General features: G+C 45.9%; 1 protein-coding gene across 1 annotated transcript in view; it reads left to right on the top strand.

Moving 5' to 3' along the window:
• PSEN2 (presenilin 2) overlaps positions 1 to 24148 on the top strand; it is a 609714-nt gene that overhangs the window by 134477 nt on the left and 451089 nt on the right. The window contains exon 2 of the mRNA XM_069606926.1: positions 1507 to 1686. Within this exon, the coding sequence (XP_069463027.1) occupies positions 1537 to 1686 (150 nt within the window). The 5' untranslated portion in view covers positions 1507 to 1536. The remainder of the gene's footprint in view (positions 1 to 1506; positions 1687 to 24148) is intronic.

Genomic DNA, 24148 nt, shown 5'->3' with positions numbered 1-24148 from the left:
TCATTATACTCTTAAGAAACTCATCACAATACTAAGCATGAGAAATGAAATCTCCGACTGTGTAATCCGAATTTCAAAAGCGCGAGAAAGCAAGTAAGAAATAATTCAGTTGGACAAGGTGGATATCTTTTTAAAGGGAGAAACTAGTCCCAAACCTGAGGGTGGGATATCTTTTAAGCGAACCGTTAACCATAGAGAGGGGGAAAATATGTAAAGGAGATTTTAACCTAAAATTATGAGGTGCCAACAGAGACTGGAAACAAATCTCCTGGGAGGAATGGAATATACCCTATACCTTCAGAGTTGAAAGCTGGAGAAAGCACAACCAAGAAGCGCCTAATGACAGACAAGAAATAAAGCTATCAAATGAACAAGATAATAACAGAGGAGACATTCTAAGAAATAGAATCCTTGACAAGAACAGTCTAAAGGAAACTCAGATAAATGCAAATCAGGAAAGCCGGAAGTAGGACTGGAAAGAATCTACAAGTGATAACCAGATGGGGAGGAACTATTTGAAGGAAAGATATTCTAAATATACGACCAAAGAATGCAGGAAACCCAAGAGTGTTCTTGAACTACAAGAGCTGATAAGAAATATTATCTGAGATGGTTCTGTTAAGAAATATCTGTAACATAAGAGACCATCTGAATAGAAGCAGAGATCAGGGGAAGAAAATACATTCTCTTGGCCCATTTTAATTTAGTTCTATATAGTGGTAGGGTCCGGTAAAGTTTTTAAAATGTTGCAATTTATAAAGGTTAATAACAGTGGAGGCATAGCGGGAGGGGAAGGGGCAGAAATGGATAGGCACCCTGAAAACAATGCAGAAGAAAATAGGCAAAGTAAATGAGTACAGTGGTCTGTCTCTCATATCACTTTATAACAAAATATGCATGAATACATTGTCGACAAATTAGTTTCAGTGCATGTTTAATTTGACCAATTTATGCTTGTTTTCTTCCTTTGCCATTAAAAACAATATATCCTCCTCCGCCGAAATACTGGGGCAAAAACCCTAGTATTGTACTGAAGCTTTACAATGGAAAATTGGCCCTTGAATCCATATATTCTCTTGTACTGTGCTTCTATCCTTCAATGTTATGTTTTAAGATGTGCCGTAGAAAGTCTGTCCTAAATCTGGCCCAGCTGTCCTCTTAACACCTCTCACCCATAGTACTTGGCATCAACGGCATCCTTAAAAACCCCCATCAGCAACTAAATTAAGCCTCCAAATCCACATACAAGCAAATTGTAAAAACTCTAAAAATTGGGGCACTGTCCCACTGCAGGGCTGATGCCACCAGTGACTTTTCTTATTGGCGTGTGAACTCACTACTTGACCTTGGAAGAGAGAATGGTTTGCCTTGATGTGTTCAGCAGCAAATGAAGCATCTAGATTTTGTCTTTTCATAGGGATGCAAATGATGCATCTTTTTTTTTTTTAAATGGTAGTGTAGTAAAATTGTTGAACTAAAAGAGAAATCTTATGGTATTTTGTTTAGATTTCCCAGAAGCAGTAACTGAAGGGGATCATGGATGGCTCGGACAGTGACGAGAATGTGTGCAATGAAAGGACATCCTTGCTAGCTGCAGAGAGCCCAACACTTCCGTTCTACCAAGAAGGGTCCCAGAGAACAGAAGCGGTGGAAACAGATGTTCATGTGGAAACGGAAGCTTACAGGGTATGTTTATATGCACGATTTTCAAATGTATTTATCTGAATATTGGATGCATTGTTGGCTGAGACAATGTTCCCATTAATTGGTACATGGCTTGAAATTACGATTGGAAAAGCAGGAGCTAAAATCAGCTCCTGCATATCCAGCATTCACCAGTGACCAGGAGCTACCACTGGGGTACAAGGAGCTAATATATGGCGTTCCTCAAACCTAACTTCCACAAAAGATGCAAAAATATTATCATTTTTTAATTTATGCATGACCCCTTCTGCTTTAAATGTTGTGTAGATGTATCCTTATTTATAGATTGTGCCAAATGCACAAAATTAAATTCACGGGTGCATTATTTGTATGGCAACAGTTGGCCTTGGGAGACAAAATTAGATCCTGGTAGCTATTAATGTCAAGGATACACACTCTCTTCTAGACAACAAACAGGAGCTAAACGGCTCCCATCTCCCTAAATTTCAAACGTTGTTGGTATCTACTACAACACCAAGGGGAAGATCCAGCTCCTATCCCACACTTGGGAAGGGCACCCAAGGAATGCCATAGTTGGAGTGCTTGTCAAGGTTGGATGTGTAGTGGCATGCAGTGAGTGTTTGTGCCTTAACATTGTTATTATTCCCCTTTATAGATTTTACTTTTTGATAGATTAACTATTACTCTTATTTAATGTCTTTTTTATATCTAAGTTAATAAATGTATACACATGCATAAGTATGTTCTTGCGCTTTTTAGTACCAAGGGAGTGACCACGCAGCCGAAGGTTACTTTTCAACTTTTCTTCCCCCCCCACAGGAATATAAATCTCAAAAGCACTGATCGTCACTGTTTTTTAATAACTTTATTTTTAGATTTTACGCTATTATTTACAATAGTTCAAATACATTACAATATCAAACAAAGAGAAGGAAGAAATACAATGTAGTTCCCATAAAACGAAGAGAAATAACTCTACAAAATGCTGCAGGAACAACAAGTCAACAAAGTCAATAATGCAATAGGAAAATGAATGAAATACATCAAACTACAATGAAAGCCTGCAACAATGTAACTAGCAACAGAAAATAAGAGAAGAGACAGAAAAAAATACACAATTAACTGCGCACAATCACACAACCAAACTGTAGTATAGCAACAGCCATACCGGAATTATCCATTTAGATCATTAAAATACGACAAAACCTCCCCATGCATATCGGAGCGATCTTTTTTTCTTGTATATAGCTTTCTCATATGCAGATAGTCTAACCAGATCATTTAGCCATTCATCTATCTGAGGCTTTTTCCTAGTCTTCCATACCTTCTAAAATGTGCTTCTGAGCAACTACGAGTGCTCTGACTATCCAAATTTTCGAGCAATAAGCTGCTCCCCTGCTAAACCCGTTCAACCATAGCAATGTATGTTTCGAACACCTTGAAACGCTTACATTCACAATTAACTCTATGCGATCAAGGACCTCCCTCCAAAACATATAAACCCTAGAACCACCCCACACCATACACAACAATGACCCCCCCCCACTGTACCCCAACAACAATCGTCCCCCTGAAGGCCCAATGAACACATTTTTTCCGTAGTCCAATACAGTCTCCTGAAAATATTCTGCCTCAAAAATCTCAAGTTAAGCTCGAACTTCTGCAAGGTTGCTTCCTTAACCACCCCCTCCCATTAATTTTGCTTCAAGTCGCAGCCGACCTCCTCAGACCACTTTGTTCACAAACGATCCCACCCATCATTGATCTCAATCCCAACCGGCATAAGTCAAAGAAAGGATGACGCCATTCGCAGTGGACTGTCAAAATCTTGAAAAGCTCTGCTCTATCAGTCAGTGGGGCGTTCAACATAGCAATCCTCTGAGACAATAGAGTACTCAAATCTATATATCTATGCCTTTCTCTCCTAGCTAAGCCATACTTAACCCGCAGTTCATCAAATCCAAAAATCCCCTTCCCCAAATCACCCACACGCAGTGTACCCTTTGAAACCCAGCTATTTCAAAATATTTTATTATTGAACTGAAAGGCTGGATTATATCACAACGAGGCGTCTTTATGCAGCCAGATAACCTGGTCATTCTCTTATAACAATTGAAGCCATGCACGTTGAGACATTAGCTTAGTGGGTAGAAGTTTATTAGGCCGTGGCAACCTAGACCGAGAATAGAGGCTTGCAATCTCAAATGGTGATGCAATCCAAGCCTCCATATCAAACCAAATCAGCAGATTCACCACATTACAAGCACATTACAATGCTGATTTCCTAAGGACAAAGCCCCTACAATACTTGCCCAGATCCAAATAACCAAACCCTCCCATTGCAACCTCCCGTGCCAGAATATAATGCAGGTCCCTATTCGTCTTTTTATCCCCCCACAAGAATTCCTTAAATGTTTTGTCTATCCTACAAAATCTGTTCGTGAAGGGCAAGGGCAGCCATTCTGTCTCCCTGGCTCTTTAACATATACCTTTCTCTGTTGGCACGCCTCATTTCCTCCTTCTGCCCAACTTCCAGGGCTACGCTGATGACACACAACTCTTCTTCAAACTTCCTACTGACGCCCGTGCACCTTCCTTCATCCCTGATTGCTTCTCCGCCATCCAGCCCTGGGGCACTGCTAATGACCTCTCCCTCAATGTCAGCAAAACAGAGATTCTCCCTATTGGGTCCCCTGCACCATACTTCTTCCCTGCACTCTGGCCACCCTCCATGGGCTCTCCTCCTGCCCCCTCCTCTGAAGCCAGTAATCTAAGTCATCTCCAACTCCTCCCTTTCCTTCATCCCTCATATTCAGGACACTATCGAGATATTTCACTTTCAGGTCTTCCTGCAGGACACTGCCAAGAAGTCCCACTTTCAGGTCTTCCACTTTTCCCCAGAGACTCAATGTTACCCCTGCTCTGGTTCTCTCCAGGCAAGACTATTGCAATAGCCTCCTCCTTAATCTTCCTTCGTACACCCTGCAACCCCTCCAGCTAACCCAGAATAGGGCAGCAATATTTATCCTTGTCCTCAAGCACAGGTCCCGCATATCTCCTGCCCTACAAAGCCTTCACTGGCTCCTGGTCTCAGCAGAGATTAAATTTGTATTCCTCTGCATCATACACAAGGCTATCTGGGGCCGGGGACCACTCTATCTTCAACATGTCCTGACCAAATACTCCCCTTCTAGAGTCCTGCGTTCCCATTTCCATAAATCGAGAAAACTCTCCTTAGACCACTTAAAATCCCAACCCTCAAAATCGTTCTTACAACCGTCAAGGGAAACTTTTCACTTTTTGTCCAGTTTATTGTAACGCTCACCTGGTATCCACGGGGACTTCACTCAGCCTGTTCTGACCTCTTACGACCTCGAACCCTTCCCTGGAGGCTATGAGACTGGGCCTGAAACACAGGATTGGTAGCGTTTAACTGCCTATTATCTCTGTGTGCTTGAACCCCTTCTTCCCCGGGGTCCAACCCTTCCCTTTGATCCACATCTCACCTTGTTTTCTTGGATAGTGTGCTCTCCATCCTGCTTTCAGCGCAGGGGCGCGTTGATTGATGCGGGCTCGTTGCTGCCTAGTTAATTCACTGGCAAGAGTCCGACAGGTAAGTATGAGTCTTTTGAACAGTTCTCTAACTTCGTTCCTTTCCTTCCTTAGATGATGGCCGGCGTGTTGATGAGATGAGTAGCGCTGAAGGTGAGTGAGAGCACGATGCACCCCTTTCGTATTTGCATTGAACTGAGTTCTTTTTCTGTGTCTTTTAGGTGCTGCAACGTTTTCAGCGTGGATGCCGGTTATGAAGAACAAATGCGGTGGGTAAGCGCGGTATGCAGCGCCTCTAGATGTTTCCACGTTAACCTGGAGTGTCTTTTCCCTCTTGCAGATGGGTGAGTAGTTCCGCAGACAGAGTTCCCCCCGAGCAGCTGGGATTCAGGTAAGCGTTTGAAGCTCGTACAGTATTTAAAAATAACTGAAGATTTGCAGAATGCTACTAATGCCTTTTTTTCCTGTTCTTTTCCCTTTTCCTTAGGAAGCGGCGTGCCGGGATGGGAATGATACCGCTGAAGATGCCCGCAGAACAGAAGGAGCGATGAATGATGGGCAGAAGCGCTGCAAGGTAAGGCTGTTCCTAACGTTGTTCTTGCAGGAGCTGAGCGCAGAAGAAAGATGCAGGCCTACTGGAGACCGATCCGAACACTGAGTGTCACGCTGCAGGTGCAGAAAACGCAAAGCATGTTTCTCAGCCTGGGTGTGGCTTAAATAGTCTCTGGGTATCCCAGGTGTCTTTGGGCTGAACCACACCCAAAAGACTAGACCGCACATGCAGTTCTGGGAACCGAAATATGTGGGGGCATCCATCTTGTCCCCATCAATGCACTACCAAGTCCAATCCCCAGTGTTATCCTATGGGAGTGAGTGAGTCTGGTGCCACAAGCGCCAAGTCTGACTCCAAGTGGGTCTTTGGAGGGATGGAGAGGCCCTTGAGGGCCATGTAGGTGATCGTGGCCTGGCTCCAGCCTGACATCTTGGAGGGCTGGGGACATGAGGGGCAGGAATCGTGACAATCATCTTCTGCCCAGTGAGTGATCCGATTTCATCAAAGATGCTCCTCAAAAGCGGACAGCAAAAACACAAGGGTTAGACAATACAACAACCAAATCATCTGGATAAACCAATACCTTAAGTTCAACTGGTCATATTTTCAACCCTTGAATGTCCACACTTTGACAAATAAGCGTAATCGGAGGCTCTAAGGCAATGTTGCATAAAAATGGAGATCAGGGGCACCCCTCCCTTGTTCCTCTATACAAGTGAAATGACTCTGAAATATTACCATTAGCCCAAATCCTGCCTGATGCACCGTTGTGCAAACAATTCACCATATTAATAAATGCTTTGCTGAAGCCCATCTTACCCAACGTAAACTCCTCAAAACATCTTGGTGACCCTATCGAAGGCCTTCTTCGCATCCAAGAAAATCAGGGCCGTCTTTGAATCAAGGTCAAATTTATGGCCAAGCACATTGATAAGAGTTCTAATATTATCATATCCAAATCGCTGGCTTACAAACCCAGATTGTGAGGCATGAATCACATTCCCAATGCAGCCACTCAATCGATCTGCAAAAACCTTTGCAAGATTCTTCATATCAACATTAAGTAAGGAGATTGGTCGATAATTTTCACATCTAGAGTGATCATTGCCAGGTTTAGGGAGTATCGTAATAAGGGCTTCCTCCATCATCTAACACGATTCCCCCCTCGGCAGTAGAAAATTATAAAGGCTACGTAGGATCGGAGAAAGTAGACTTGAGGCCATCCATACCTAGAGACTTCTCAATCTGCAATTGAATAATAGCCAAAATAACCTCCGCCTTAGTGACCTTTCCTTCAAGTCCCAAACTATTAGCCCCAGACAGTGTGGACAGTGTCATCAGAAATGTTCGTTTCCTGGATGTCAATGTCAGTCACCCCATCAAGTAATGTGTCAGAAAGAAGAATATAATATATTCTTATGTGAGAGTCCTGCACGGGTGAATAAAGGTATGTTCTTGTGCACCAGGGAAAAACATAATTGCACAGAACACATGGAAGAAGCCATAAGCATGAGCGTCCAGTGCATGACAATCAAAATGGATTGTAGCCTCCCATTCACAAAGGCTCTGACTACACAGAAGGTAAAATAGCAGACAACAAATGTCTAAAAACATAAAAGCCAAGGACAAAACAAAAATAAAACATAAACAATTAATCCCAACACACACAATCCTGCCACAAACAGAGTATAAAATGATACCATCATTTACAAATGCAACAAAAGGAATACAAATCATACACTTGAGTATGCCTCGCCTATCCATCAATGCTAACCTGAACCTATATTGTCAATAGCTAACCACTATATTTAACCAAAAGGAACAACTTAAAACAATAAATAAAATAAGGTCCAACATTGCCACAGTTCAAACATTCCGACCAGTTCAGTAACCGTCCATATTGTGCAACTTCCAACACCTAAGGTGACTGCAACCTCTTATACAAGGGACTTGGTTCACGTCTTATCCAAAGGTAAATGGAGCCGAAGGCTCATTTTGCTCGAGAGCATTCAAGCACAACAAAAGTAATGCACCCACACTAGGAAGGTAAGGGTAATCCATGAGGTAGCAGTATTCCACAGCGTTAAAAAAATAATAATAATAATAATAATTGCTGTTACGACTCCATTTCTCCACAGCTCTGCTCAGAGCGCATACCGAGGAAGTTGTTGGCGCCACATGTGATACACGGCAAGTGCATCCTCTATCAATGTTGGGAAACACTCACGAGTATCCCCAAACCAAAGCAGGACACGGAAGAACGTTGTACAATACATATCTTGCTATCTTCAAGCCAATGGCAGCCGACAAAATTCAGCTATTATAATACTGAGCTGCTTGGCTGCGCAAAACACGCACAGAGCGAACGCCGTCATCAGCGTTGCATGTCAACACGCCACAGAGACCATTCCTCTATCCAAGACTATCAACACTACCACCAGGACACCATCATCGAACGATCAGGTAAAATAATTCCACTCCACACCAGTTGAATGGAAAAAAAGCTTTTGAAGCATTTAACCGTCACCAACTGTAGACAACAAAAAGTAATGTTCACGATAATGTCATTTTTTAAAACATTTTTAAAAGTTCCCATTTCAGCAGACCTGAGTCTGCAAACAAAACCATGCAACACTTACGCTATGTCAATGACACATCTGCGTTTCAGTTGTCTAGCAGGGGGCTCCCTCCGAGAAGGAGCTGCCTCCGTAGGCTCCAACTCCTGTTCATCCAGGTCTGCCTGGAAGGCCTCAGCCCTGACCTGATCAGTAAAATAAATGTATTTGCCCATCCATTGTCACACACAGTCGCAGGATAAATCATATTTCAGATTCTTTTGCCTTGCCTTTTCTTTAGCAATAGAGAACACCTCCTCTTCTATACATTGTCTCTACTGAGGTCCCCAAAGATCATAATTCCATATCCTTAGTTGCATTTCCAATCCATCAATCCCAGTGGCCATCTCCTGACACCTTTCTTCGTAGGTACACAGCTTTGCTTTAATATCAGCGATGTTGGCCATCATTTCCAAAATCCTGACATCACGCTCTTCATTGTTAAAATTCCCCACTTCATCACCTTTGCGTCTTTTGGCACGTTAGGAGTGCTCAGGAATGGAGACTTCAGACATGTTAAAACAGGTGAGGCAGGAGCTCAGCTTTTCAACTGCCATCCCTGAAGCTGACAGTTCTAGAATCCTACTTTTACTGGTTTTAAGACTTAGTCAGTTGTCTTTCTTTAGTGGATGCATGGTGTGCAGCCAGCTGTCGAGCTTCATGGCTTCTGAGGGCCTGCGGCCGCAACAATTGCATGCACACTCCTACCAGGATGCTATCTTCTCTATGCATGATTTATGCTGGGGAACAAAAACTGAGCCCGGATGCCTCCAATCCTCACCTTACTTCCCATGTATTTTCATCTGGTGCTTTTTATCTAATCCTCCCACTGGGATTAGTTGGTTCTATTAGATGGCAAGTTGTTTTTCCTCTTTTTGTTTCAGCTGATTGGATTCTAGTTATCCTACGCCGGCTCTTCCTTGATTTTGAAAGAAGCAGATGTTTTTAAATGTAAGCCGATGGGGCAGCACCTACCAAATGAGTTGCACACCTCCACACATACTCTCCCCCTTATCCCTGCAATGATGCATGCATGGATCCGGAGCTTTCCACCTTCTCTGATCCATCCATGAGCCATGGTACTGTCAGCTGCAAGTCTTGTCTGTTGCAGTCTCAGACAAACTGAAGGCAATTTGGGTTACTGCCCAAGAGGGCCTTGTAAAGACTGGAGGGGGGTTATCTGTACTCCTTCCCTCTATATGGCAGAGTAGAAGCACAGAGCACCCCAGTTAAGATTCTCTATATGGTAACGTTGGACGAGCAATCAAGGCTTAGGCTCTCGGGAGGTGATGCGGGCTGGTTCTTATGCACAGCTTAGTCCCCAAGCCACCACAAAGGAATGTCCACACACTATGTTGGTGATAACACAGTTCTTTATATAAATAACGTTCAGAATATATACACACACAATAACACACTTTGTGCTCGGGCAATACTATAATGATAAATATGTACAATATCTGTGTGGTTCCATAGTTGACTCTTAACTCCTTTAAAATGCACTAACTGCTGACATTTGTAAATGACATACATGTCTAATAACAATGTGAACCAACACTAGACACGGGAGGGAAACATGTTGGTTAAACTATTGGCAGACTACTGGGCCCCTACCACTAGACAGTTCTGTGTGAGGACCTCCTCCACACCCACCAGGGCAACCTGTAAATAATGTATATTAAACTGTTCTGTCTCTCATTCACACTGCTGAACCAGGCTCAGGCAGCCAATCATTCAAAATGGCATTCAGCAGGCAGGCAGCCAATCAGGCTCACAGTGCATTCAGGCCATTCTTCTCCATCCAGACACTCACAACAAGGAATGTTGATTGGGGACAAGCACCCAGCCATTCAGCACTCCACACTGCATTCATACTTGTTTCGGGCAGGGCTGTCTCAGTCATTGTGTCACACACAAGAAAACAGACAAGACACCCATAACATGAAATATATATTGGTCACACACTCCATTTTCCCAGGTCCCACCCCTAGGGTGCGCCCACAACATAGTCATTGGGAAGGCTGCAGCCAGTCTGGCCTGGACTTCCCCACAATCCCATATATGGAACTTCCACCCAACAGCCAGTCAGGGGGAAGGGACAGAGTCAGGGTTTCCCAGCACTTTGGGAAAACAAGGTAACGGGCAGTGGAAAGCAAGAGGCCACAGGGGCCATCTTGTATCCCATCAGGAATCAACTGATTCAAATGGCAGGGCCTGGGTATCCCAAAATGGAGGATACTCTGAACTCCTGTCAATTTCAGCATGGAGCTGCCACCAGTCCATACCCTGCTCTGTGGACCACACACAGCTGCCCAAAAACATACACTAGGGGTCAGGGCCGGACTGGGACAAGAAATAGGCCCCAACACCCAAAAATGTGGCCCACCCCTCCTCTCAAAAAAGTGGCCCTCAAACCATCATCCATGAATCGCGTCAATTCATGACTTTACAGAAAATGCTTATGGAGGGTTCATGTGTCTTTTGCATGTTATGTTTTGTGTAAACGCTTGACAAAGTGACACCTGTGCAGTGTCCTCCATGGCTGAACCAAAAATGCAAAATGCTGGCGTGGGCCAAAGTGGGCCACCTTTTTGGCCAATATGGGCCAGTAACAGTTTTTTTTTTAAAACAATTTAATCGGGCCATTAACAGTTTAATGAGTTTCTTCACTATGCGGCTATTAGTTTTGACCATTTTCGCTGAATCAATATTCTTTAAATTGCACAATTTGCGTAACTTTTTTTTTGTTTTTTTTAAATCCCCCGTTGGGTACTATTCAGTCTGTCACAAAAGGAATTAATTGCTATTGCAACTGAGCCACTTTTCTGTTGGTGCCCTAGACAATTGTATGCCCTGCCCTGCCAGGCCAGCCCAGTCCGACCCTAGACCCCCTGTCCTTGTGTAGACTAGTGATAGTGAGTGTGTGACAAATCGTGAATCACCCCCACTTGCTGCTGGTCTGACACGGTGTTAAGGCAAGCAGGCAACGTGTTAGGTGTGCAGAGAGTTCTGATTAAGCAGGCCAGCTGTCTGTTAGTTATGTGGATAGCTTATGATAAAGTGGGTCTGGTCATGGATAAAGTTCCCGAAAGGGGGGTGCAATCCCTTCCCTTCGGTGCTAGTATGTGTCTCCACTTTGTCAAAAAGGTGGGAGAGAAAATATGCCCTCTGAAGGCGTATCAAATAACAGCAACAAAGGCTTCACTGCATCAAAATGAAGAGTAGATTTGCAGAACTCCACTCCCACTTCAATAAGTGGGTTGTGGGGGTGACTCCTGGGCTACCTCTTGGCTGAAAGGGCGCTAGACCTGTGTTTGTCGATGGAGAGGGCATCCTTTTTAGGAATAATTCTATATGCGATGTGCATTAAAGGGTTTCATGACTTTACATCAGTGCCTAATAACCGGTCCCGTTGTCCGTGTTCATCATTGGCGTTAGTGCTAAACTATACATTCTTCACTTTGTTTCAGGAAACAAATGTTGGTTTCAATGTCCTCCTCCCCACCCCCCTCGTACAGGCCTCAGGTTTTCATTTCCTTTGCCCCTTTGTTCAAAGTACTTTTCTTGTTTTCTGAAAAAACGATGCTCTTGTCGCGTCACAGCAGACACACATAGACCTGTCGGCCATTAAAAGGTTAATATCGCAGGTGTTCTGACATATTTGAAAAGGTCGCTTAATACTTCACCATCTCAATTAGCCTACTGAAGGTTCCCAACTATTCTTCCTCCGCCCTCATTTGTAAAACAAAGAGCTCTAAGCAACTAGCCGTACTACAAACATGAAAACGTGTTTTGTGTTCATTCAATACAGTCAATAAAATGTGTAGGCAAATGTACATTTTAAACAGTCTTCAAGTCACAAATTAGAGAAACATCCGAGACTGGCCGGTAGCCCTTACTTTGCAGTGTGCACGAACCGAGGGGCTTTAAAATGGTATTGAGCTCTTACCCTTTTTCTGCATTGATATACAGAATTATTTTGCTGTAAAACGGCCCCCTTTCCTGGCAGAGCATGTGTATAACGTGGTGTAAAAGTATATAATAATTTATTTAAAGACACACTTGTAAATTACACTAACACAAAGAGAGGTAAATAAATTCAACACACAGTCAATATTATATATATATACAACCCTAATTACTTATTAGACAAGTCTTAATGAGAAACACCACTTATTTTCAGACAGAGGTGAGCGCTTAACATAAGATGGCACTCTAGTAAGTTATTAAAAAGGGAGGGGAAAAAGGCAGAGTTATGAAAGCACACAAATTTCAATACTTTTCAAAGAACTACAGTGAGGAAGGTTAGGCAAAGTCTACTGGAGATCAAGGAAGTTCAAATGCCAGGCCCACTCTTAGAGAGAGCAAGCGAAATGTGTCCAGGATCGCACAGTGGGGTTATGCCTAAAGAGTCTTTGTAAATAGTTCACAAAAATATTGAGATCAAGTCAGGAAAAGTTAGTTAACAAGTCCCAGGCTAACCCATGTTAGAAAGTTGAGGATTTACTGTCGCCCCGAACGATCTGTCGCAAGGGAAGCCAGGTGGGACACAGTACCTGAAAGTGGGAAGAACGCTCCAACGGGGGCAGGTGTTCCTGGCAGCGGGTGCAAGTTGGTGTTTTGTCCAGAGGAAGAGGAGGTCTCGACGTGGAGGAAAGCTGAAGGTCGTTGCGCTGCCAGGGAAGAAACCAGCCGCAGAGTTTCCCGGTTACAAGGTACCACCCTTTTCTTCGCGGTAGTGGTAAACCCTGGTATTCCGGTTGCTGGGGTGCTTGGCACAGGCAAGGCGGTCACGAGATGGTGCCGGAAGGCGAAAAGACAAGCAAACTGGTTATCCCCACCAGTCAAAGGAAGAAGACTCTCCGGACTGGATCTCCTCTGTCGTCGGGAAAAGTGATGAGACGGTTCAGTACCACCTGGTCTAAGTGTCACCAGCCCTTCTGCGAAACTCAGGTCTACTGGGTCTCTTAGTACTCCACTGCGTGGCCTGGTTGTACCTCCATATGTTAATGTTAAAGGACATTTGTACCGCGCACTATCACCACCGAAGTGGTCCCCTGGCGCTCTGGCGGCTCGGAAAAAGGGGAGGAGAGGGGGGGTGGGTTAGTGGGAATAAGCTGGAAAAGTGCAAGAGAGCAGTGATGTGCTGTTGACAGCCTCAGCCCGGTGGGTCCGTTGGCTGGGCTTGGGGTGTTTGGTCCGTAGTCGTCATGTGCTGTTGTGCAAGTCTATGTGTGGTTTGTTTTGTTGTTGCATTGTGGTGAAGTTTGTGCGGATTGCTGTGTTTTAGGCTTGTGGTTGTGTTTGGTTATAGTTTGAGAGGTGTATGCAGAGGGATGGAATTGTTAGTTGGCATTGCTGTCCTTGCATTGTGGGATTCCATCTAGGTGCAGCACATGCTGACAGTCACATTTCTATCGAGATGCGATGCAAGCTAGGTTCAGAATTCTAAGTGTGGCACATGTTAACAGTCACAATTCTATCTAGATGCGACGTAAGCTAGGTTCATAATTCTAAGGGTGGTGCATGCTAAGAATCCCATTTCGATCTAGATGCAACGCAAGCTAGGGTCAGAATTCTAAGTGTGGTGCATGCTGAGAATCATATATGCGAACAGTCACATTTCTGTCTAGATCTGGCACAGACTAAACTTGAGAATTCCATCTAAGTGAGGCACATGCTAAAAATCACATTTATGTCTAGATTTGGCGCAGGCTAATCTTTGTGGTTCTCTCGGGGTATGGTACTAGTTAACATTATACTGCAGGCAGTGTTTGCTGTCCAGCCATGAATAGGTTTAGGCTGGTGGTCACATATCTCTCTAATAATGCATGGTGCAGGTCTGTAGCAGTCTGGGCCATTGAAAGGTAAGTTAGATTGGCAGAAGCTTTCTAGAGTAGAGTAATTGCTCTACCCCCCACCCATACCAGCACTTACAGTTTTGTCGGTGTCTGGTGGCTTCATTGGCTTCCCCTGCTGACACCTGCAGACACGATCTGGAGCTGCCTCTGTTGGAGCCGCCCTTTGCCTTGGGACCCTTAGCCGCAGGGGCTGCCGAGCAGAGGGCTTCCCAGGTCTGGTCCAGGATGAGGATAGACTTGGCCAATCGGGCCAGGAGGAGGGAGTGGGAGGCGGGACAATGGAGGAGGAAGCACACCCACGGCTGGGGAATCCGCGAGGGTCCCACGTTTTAAAGGCAGCCATGATGCTCCTGAAGGTGCCCAGGGGGGTCGCATGCACACGCTCACCTGGTGCCAAGATGTGAAATGGCACAGGGAGCGGACGTGCAGCGACATCAGGAGGCACAGATACAGTCGAGGGAGAAGGCCAATCAGGCCAGGAGGAGGGAGTGGGAGGCGGGACAATGGCGGAGGAAGCAAACCCACGGCTGGGGAGCCCACGAGGGTCCCAAGTTTTAAAGGCAGCTATGATGCTCCTGAAGGGGCCCAGGGGGGTCGCATGCACACGCTCGCCTGGTGCCAAGATGTGAAATGGCACAGGGAGCGGACGTGCAGCGACATCAGGAGGCACAGATACAGTCGAGGGAGAAGGCCAATCAGGACAGGAGGAGGGAGTGGGAGGCGGGACAATGGAGGAGGAAGCAAACCCACGGCTGGGGAGCCCACGAGGGTCCCAAGTTTTAAAGGCATCCATGATGCTCCTGAAGGGGCCCAGGGGGGTCGCATGCACACGCTCAACTGATGCCAAGATGGGAAATAAGTGGGGCATAGCCTGGCCCCCACTTGTCTCCTGGATCTGTACAGGGTTGTCGCTGCCATTCTCACTGGCCGCCCTGCCACACATACCTGCTCAAGTCCTCTTGGCGTTTCCCCACCCTTTGTTTAGGGACTTCCACAGGGAGTTCCACAATAGATACAATAATCTAGGTAGCACATTCATTTTTATCGCAGCTAATCTGCCCAACAGAAAGTGCATGGCAGCGCCATTTCCCCAGGTCATCTCTAATAGCTATTATTGCATAGGGATTGTTGGCGCCGTACAGCCCCTCAAACTTTGTGGTTAACTGGATGCCGAAATAGCTAATACTCTTCTCTGCCCATCGGAAGGTCGAGATACTCTGTAGGCCCAGCACTCTTTCCTGTGCCAATTATAAATTAAGAGCTTCACTCCTCTCTGGCTCGGAGATGGCGAGGAGGATGTTGTCCGCGTACAGCGCAATTTTATGAGGGACCCCTCTGTACCTGATGTCCTGTATATTTGGGTCAGTCCTAATGCGATCTGCAAGAGGCTCCACTCCACAGCGCAAAAAGGAGAGTGGGGCATTCCTGCCTTGTGCCCCTGAATAAATGTAATCCCTGAGACAGCTGGCCATTTACCAACACCCTCCCAGAAGACCCCCCACCATGTAGAATCTGCACCCAGGCCCGCTTTGTCCATCACCACTTTCAAATGAATGCACGCCACGCATCAAAGAACCTTTCTGCATCTAAGGCCAGCAGCATTGGGGGCACCTTCTTCTTAATGGCTATGTCGATGAGATCTGTCACCTGCTTTGTATTGTCTGCCTCCCTGCCACAAATCCGGATTGGCCTACTCCCAGCAGATCTGGCAAGGAGCTGCTGCAGGCGAGAGTTCAGAACCCAACTGTTTATGGCATATTGGCATTCGCTATCAAAAGGTGCTTGCAGGTTGCAATCGGTGCCGGGGTTCAAACAAGTACTCCAGTACAGACTCGTATTCCAGTACACCTAACTTTCTCGCTAACGGAGGAAAAACATCTGTAAGCGAAGTTAGAACTGCTGAGAGGGAAACCAATGAAGAGAGGGGGGCCCTGTGAAGGTATCCTGAAGCAAGACAGACAACAGATTCAAAGTTCAAAATAAAACTCTTTATTAACTTAAATGTCAGGATGAAAAAAGGCCTAACTTTCCCTACGCTAAGGTGGGATTTCCCTACTAAATGAAACTAAGAAAAGTCTGAGTCAAAGAGTTCAACTTAGAAATCTGTGTGTCCAATACCTATACTTGCCCTCACAGCTAAATCGTATGCAATGTGTACGGATGTCTGCAACCAAAAGAAACTGTGTTCAACATAAAGTTCTGAGCTTCTTCCAGCTCGCAGCTTCTTTTCAGCACCCTTCCCAAAGTGTAAAACAGTTCCACAAAAACCTTTCTTGAGTGAAGGCTTCAAGTTCCATTTAAATCAAGCTTCAGTGTACCAACGTTTTAGCTTATTCTTTAAAGTTCCATTCAATTCGGAATTCAGCATACTGTATATTTGCTTACATTTTAAAGTTTTGTTCACTTTTGAATTCAACATGTAGTAGTTTTGCTTATTTGAAAGTTTTTATTCAGTTTGGCTTGAGATTCAATTTTAATGCAACCGGATGTTTAATATTAATTCCTTTTACTTTATGTGAAATGCCCGGCACTCAAGACTTTCAAAAACGTTGTTCCTTAGACACGCGACCACTCTGATACACAGTATTCTCCAACAATGGAAATGTTCGGATATTCGAACCCTGAGTTTCTCATCTGACAGAAACTCACTGGTCACTTTGATAGCTTTCCAGCAGCACGGAACACATGGCCTTCTGCGTCTGCTGTACAGGGTCCAATTCCTGCCCCTCAGACACTCCTCTGTCTGCTTCTTGACACAGGGGGAACAAGCACTTCTGGCACAAGGGAAAGGGACAGCCTCTCCACATGGCTCCCTTCTCTGGATTCTCTACATGGAGCTCTGGCTCTCACGCTGCACTTCCTGAGACCACCTCAGCGTCCCGGCATGCATTGCACAGCAGACCGACCCATAGCCGTTTCCCCCAGCGGCTTGCCTCTCCTCAAACAAGATTCCCTGCTGATTGCACAGGTCTCCCTGCTGCTCCACCCCAAGGGTCAGGATCCAAGAGCAATGGGTTTTCACTGGCCACCTGAGAAGAGAATCCAGGGGGTTAAGGAGTGAGGATACCCTCGGGTTTCTCACAGCCCTCAGACACCCGGGTTGTACAGCAACATGTTCCTAGTATATAGGAAGGGCAAGGTGAGTCTGGCGATGCATTTGAAAGAACTGAACGGGTGGCTAGTGTATATACACTTCAAGATGGAGGGCATACACCTCCCATAGACATTCTCAGGAAAGGAGACTGACTAGCAATGATGCACCTCAAGGACGCATACCGACGATCCCAGCAGATTGCTTGCAGCAATGCTACTTGAGATTCCTTTGGAAAGGGAAGCCTTGGCACTTCAAGAGCTTACCCTTTGGTCTATCATCGGCTCCTTGGGCCTTCAGCAAGCTACTGAAGCCAGTGGCGGCAGCCATGAGAGAGGGAATCATTTCACATCTACACTACATTCTCATCCTGGTTCAAGACAAGCGGGCACTCTGAGAACAGGTGCAGTGGATGGCATTGTTACTGTTGTGCCTCTTGTTCCTCAGCTACAGGAATAAATCATAGGTAACCCCGAGCAGTCGTATGGGCTTCATGAAAAGCAACGTTGGTACTGCCAGCCCAGAAGATGACAATAAAAAAAGGAGTTGAGGAGTGCTCAGGAAATCGACTATCTCTTTTTGGATTCTAGCCAGAGTAGTGGGGCTTTCAGCATTCTCAATACAGGCAATTTCCCCAGGGCTGCTGCATTACAGAGCACGTCAGAGACTGAAGATCAGGCATTTGCACGGAGTTGTCAACTATCACCAATTAGTTCTTCTCGACGCGGAGGGGAGAACAGAGTAGAATGGTGGTTGCACAACATGGATGCGTGGAACGGTTAATCGATTTTTGGCGACCTTCTGGAATTGATAATCGAATCGGACGGACACAAGCAGGTCAGGTTGGGGAGTGAGATGTGGCCAGTTGGAAATGGGCTGCAAATGGTCACAAGGAAAGCAAGACATTCATATAAACACTCTAGAACGCCAACTCCTAGCATGATCTTTCACAGTGAAAGCATTTGCGAGACATAGAGCGGACGGTTGCATAATCATTAGGATGGACAACATATCTGTGGTGCGATACATCAGCCATTTAGGAGAGCCAAGACCCAAGATTCTGGTGGAGTTGGTGAAGGATTTCTGGCATTACTGCCTAGAAAGGAACATATCTATCCTAGCGGAATATCTCCCAGGAGTACTGAACCTTGTAGCAGACTGGAATTCCCACTACCTGCAAGACACTAGCGACTGAATCTTGCACAGAGATGTATTATCGAGATTAGTGGCGATATGGGGTCCCTTAGACATAGATCTATTTGCATCCAGGGTGAATGTGCAGACTGTTACTTCAGCTGGAGGTTGGATGAGGGGGTACTGAACCCAGACTCGTTCCTGCAGATATGGGACAGAGCTGTTCACTAGGCTTTCCTGCTGTTCATAACACTAGCCCGGACATTAGTGAAAATCTGCAAGGAGGAGTCAGCGATGGTGATGGTGGCACCCAAATGGAGATTTCAAGTGTGGTTTCCAGTGCTGATGGAACGTTCTTCAGATTTCCCGCGGAGGATTCCTCATCGTCAAGCCTGCTGACTGATCCAGTGGGGGCACATTCATCCTCTGGTGGAGACAAGGGGCCTGCCACTGTTGGCCTGTAGGGTCTTGGGCAGAGATGGAACATGCCGGGGATTTCAGGAAACGCTGCTAAGTTTATCAGGGAATCGTGGTCTCCCTTTACACTCAGAGCTATGGCACTGTGTGGCAGTGCTGGGAGGTCTGTTGTGAACAAGGCTTTCATCCTGTTCATGCCACTATAGTGCAGATTCTCACATTTTTGGTGAGACTCTCATAAGACGGAAGAGCCTTTTAGGACCATTGAAGTTTACAGGTTGGCTATATCAGCCAGGCATGACCGAGTAGACGGGTCACCAATAGGCGACCACCCTAGCGGTGGTGCGGTTAATTAGAGGGCCTGCCTGACCCTGTCTCTAAAGGTGCCTGACTCCCGCATGCCGGGCGCCGCGCGGCACGAAAGCGAGGCTGATCCTCGCTTGATGCAGTTTAAACCTGCATCCATCCGCCGGTAGGCGGAACCGCCGGTGGCCAGCACTAAGGCCACACAAAGGCCTGTTCCTGCGCCTGTGCCCCATTCCTGCAAGCCTCGCCGAGGGTAGAGGGCAGGAGCCCCCCCTCCCATCCCTGAAGCTGCCCACGCACACGGAGTGCATGCAGCACCATCGCCGAAGGGCCTGCCTGACCCTGTCTCTAAAGGTGCCTGACTCCCGCATGCCGGGCGCCGCGCGGCACGAAAGCGAGGCTGATCCTCGCTTGATGCAGTTTAAACCTGCATCCATCCGCCGGTAGGCGGAACCGCCGGTGGCCAGCACTAAGGCCTGTTCCTGCGCCTGTTACGCGCACAGGAGCGCGGCGTGGCCACCCCCCCTGCACAATTTTTCCACTCTCCAACCGATAGACTACCACCCGGACAATGAAAACGTACTGTAAGTACATGCTAGCACCGGAGACACTACTGTATGCTTATAATCCTAACCGATTCTATTGAAATGTGCTCCCAGTCTCTAACACTGGTCGTCTACAGACCATTTAGACTGCTGTATTGTGCCCTTTGGTCGTCTACAGACCATCTAGACTGTTGTATTGTGCCCTTTGGTCGTCTACAGACCATCTAGACTGTTGTATTGTGCCCTTTGGTCGCCTACAGACCATTTAGACTGCTGTATTGTGCCCTTTGGTCGTCTACAGACCATCTAGACTGTTGTATTGTGCCCTTTGGTCGTCTACAGACCATCTAGACTGTTGTATTGTGCCCTTTGGTCGTCTATAGACCATCTAGACTGCTGTATTGTGCCCTTTGGTCGTCTACAGACCAAATTAGACTGCTGTATTGTGCCCTTTGGTCGCCTACAGACCATTTAGACTGCTGTATTGTGCCCTTTGGTCGCCTACAGACCATTAGACTGCTGTATTGTGCCCCTTGGTCGCCTACAGACCACTTTGAGGAGCTAGCGCGGCACCTTATGGTCGCAGCTCGCCCTGACACTAATCCAATATGCAAATTTGGTTGCCCCTCATCATGTTCCCGTTTTGCATTCTCCCCAGCCTCACACCCTGCTTGGGCCACTACTACCGGCCCCATAATAACGGTCTCAGCAAGCCGGCATGCCCCCGGCATCACCCTATCCCTTGTCCTACACCATTCCTTCCCTCTACTCCCCCATTCCCAAATAACGCAAGTCTCACCCCCAGGACCTATCAGAATACAAGCTCACACGTATTGCCCATCTCAGAGTCACCTCACCACAGCCATACTGAAAAATTCTCTAACCCCGTGATAGGTGTAGCAAGACACTTCCGATTAAGGTCTCGTACCTTCAACCACCCCAACCCAGTCAAATATGAACACACACCTCCCAAACAAACTAGGCCCAGAGCTCTTCCCCCTCATCAAAACCATACTCCTAGCCAGAAACCCAACACTACTTCCAAACCATCTCCAGACACCCCCAACAAATCACTATCCACCTTCAAAGGAGCGCTCATCAATGCCCGCTCCTTAGGGGCACATGCTATAGAAGTGCACGACCTCATTATGGAATCACAGCTCGACATACTAGTAATCACAGAGTCCTGGCTCCATCAAGCATCAGGTCCCCTACTAACTCTGGCAATCCCACCCGACTACACCATATTTAGAACAGATAGAACCCACTCACAAGGAGGAGGTGTCGCTATTATAGCCAAGACTAAATTACAGCTTAGATCATGTCCCATCGAAAGTATAGAAGGGTATGAAACACTACTCGTAAAATTTCCCATAAATGCTAAAACTACTATTAATTTAATAGTAATTTATAGAGCACCTAGCCCTAACAACCACCCAGAGACTGAAATTCCGTTGCTATTAGCTCCACTAATAAAACCTAGCTCGAAATACATCATCCTGGGTGACCTCAACCTAGGTTTCAATGATAGCCAAGATGCCAAAGCAGAATCACTTCATTCCGCCCTGAAGGACATGGGTTTCAGCCAACTAGTTAATGCACCCACACATATCAAAGGCAGGACCCTTGACTGGATCCTCTCCCTTAATACACCCATAACCATTGACGCCATCTCCCCTCTCACTTGGTCCGATCACCATAATATTGTATTTACTATCAATCCCTCCGAACCCATACAAAAGAAACCTAAAACCATGATTACCTATGAAACTAGAAACGCCCGCAAACTCACGCCAGAAAACCTCACGCCTCCTCTTTCAAAAATCCTAGATTCCACCTCGATCACTAGTGACAACCCCTGTCTCCTAGCTGACATATATCACAACTGCCTCACTGAAACCATTAATGCCATAGCACCGCTCACCACCAAGGCAAAACGCTCAGACAAGCGATCTAGCTTCTGGTTCAATGAGGATCTTATCGCCCTCAGAAGAACCAAACGCGCGCGTGAACATACCTACAGAAAGCATCCTACTGCAGAGGCAGAAAAAGCCTACCAAGAAATAAACAAAACCTATAAAACAGCTACTATTACTTATAAATCTAATGCGTACAACAATAGGATCAACAATGCCACCTCAGACACCAAGGAATTATTTGCCATTTTAAAAGAATTGGAAAACCCGACCCCAGCCATAAACCCAACCATCCCCAGCAAGGAATGGTGCACCACTATTCAAGACGCACTAACAGCCAAAATTGAACTACTCCAAATAAAAATCACATCTAAAAAACAATCACTAGCCGATAAACCTGCCCTCCTTAATCTAAATCGACCACACCAGGAATTCACCAGCTCCCCATTCCAGTTCACACCAGTATCCCAAAACGTAGTGTTTGACACCATCGCCAAACTCAAAGCCTCCAATTGCAGAGGCGATTCTGTCCCCGCATCAGTAGTCAAATCCTGTGCCCACACCCTCACCCCTATTATCACCAACTTCGTGAACGCTTCCTTCAATGCCAACCTAGTACCAGCTAGCATCAAAGAAGCCTGGGTCACCCCTCTCCTGAAAAAACCTACCCTAGACCCTACGGTGCCCACTAATTACAGGCCAATAACAACTGTCCCATTTCTCCTCAAAATATTGGACAAACTAGCATACAACCAAGTCCAAACTCACCTCGAACAAAACCACCTCCTTGGCACGAGGCAATCAGGTTTCCGCCCCAACCATAGCACAGAAACGGCGCTCCTTGACTTAAAAATCCAGATGGATACCATCAGAGACTCAGGAAAACTCTGCATCCTCCTCCTACTCGATCTCTCCGCAGCGTTTGATTTAGTAGACCATAATAAACTGTGTGCCACACTAGCGAAAGACTTTAACTTCTCCACCGAAGCTACTACCTGGATCAAATCTTTTCTTGCTGACCGCACCTCCAGGGTCGCCATAGGTAAAGAAGCCGCCAACCCAATCATAGTACCCATTGGTGTCCCCCAAGGGTCCTGTCTCTCACCAACATTATACAATGCATACACTAAACTCCTCTTCTCAGCGCTAGACGACATGGGTGTCATCTACACCAACTTTGCAGATGACACCCAGATCCTCATCCCTTTATCGGGAGATTACACTGAAGACACCGACACTATCAATAAAATATATGCCATAATCCAAAATTGGATGGCACTAAACAGCCTCTGCCTCAATGATGAGAAGACTGAGGTTCTCATTGTGGGCTCCCAATCCAAAATAGAAGCCTTACACCCTGATTACTCATCCATCAACATTGATGGCACAAACATATCAGTACTCAAACAAGTCAAAACACTAGGTGTCTACCTTGATGCCAACCTCACCATGACCAAGCACATTAACGCCCTTTCCTCCTCTACTTCCTACACCGCTAAACTTATTGCTCTCAGTCGCCAATTCTTGACACCCACTAACTGTATCACGCTGGCAAGAGCTTTAATCTTATCCAGACTCGACTACTGCAACGTACTCTACCTGGGCACCTCAAAAGCCAATCTAAACAAACTACAGCTTATTCAGAATAAAGCCCTTCGGGCGGCCCTTGGAATAAGGAAGTCAGATCATATCTCAAATATTAGAAGAAACCATCACTGGCTCCCCATCAAAGCCAGGGTCACATTCAAAGCCCTGTGCGTCACATACAAATGCATCCACTCATGTGTCCCCATCTACCTCAACCACGCCATCACCAAAAAAGTATCAAAGAGAACCCTCAGATCTAACAGTCAACTACTCCTAGCCATCCCCCGATACAAGACTACCAAGGCAGGAGGCAGTAGTTTCCAATATCTCGCACCCACATATTGGAACACTCTTCCCCTCCCCATCAAAAATGAGCAAACGTTCGCAGGCTTCAAGAAATCTCTGAAAACGTGGCTATTTAACCAAGACTAAAAGCCTCTTCCATGCTTCAGGAAATATCACTGTATTTAAGCCCTGCATTTAAAGTTTTCATGTATGATTATTTTGTATTCACATGCACTGCGCCCGACTGGCAATTTCCAAGAAATGTTTTAACTAAGCTGTCTGTAACATCGCCGTGGTACCTAAGGGTTTGGGCGAGTAACAAATGCAATAAATAAATAAATAATAATAAATAGAGGGGTGAAGCCTTGTAATCTGCCCAGCTCCAGGTATTCATCGTTGTTGGAGTTAATGCAGTCCTAGACCTTTTCGTGAGATGGCCTGAGAATGCAAATCTTTCACTGCATCAATTGTCAGGCAAGCTGGCGATTATGCTTTGGCTCGTGTCTTGCAGGAGAGTATCAGATGTGAAAGCGTTAGAATTGGACAAGATGTTTTTTTACCCTGAAGGTGTAACATTTAATATTGCAAAACGTACCAAATGTAATTTGTCAGTTATTTCGT

Source organism: Ambystoma mexicanum, chromosome 4p (assembly GCF_040938575.1).
Source record: "Ambystoma mexicanum isolate Mex_15411 chromosome 4p, UKY_AmexF1_1, whole genome shotgun sequence".
Classification (NCBI taxonomy): Eukaryota; Metazoa; Chordata; class Amphibia; order Caudata; family Ambystomatidae; genus Ambystoma; species Ambystoma mexicanum.
The sequence above is the reverse complement of the archived record's forward strand: the minus strand, read 5'-3'. Positions and strand labels throughout refer to the sequence as shown.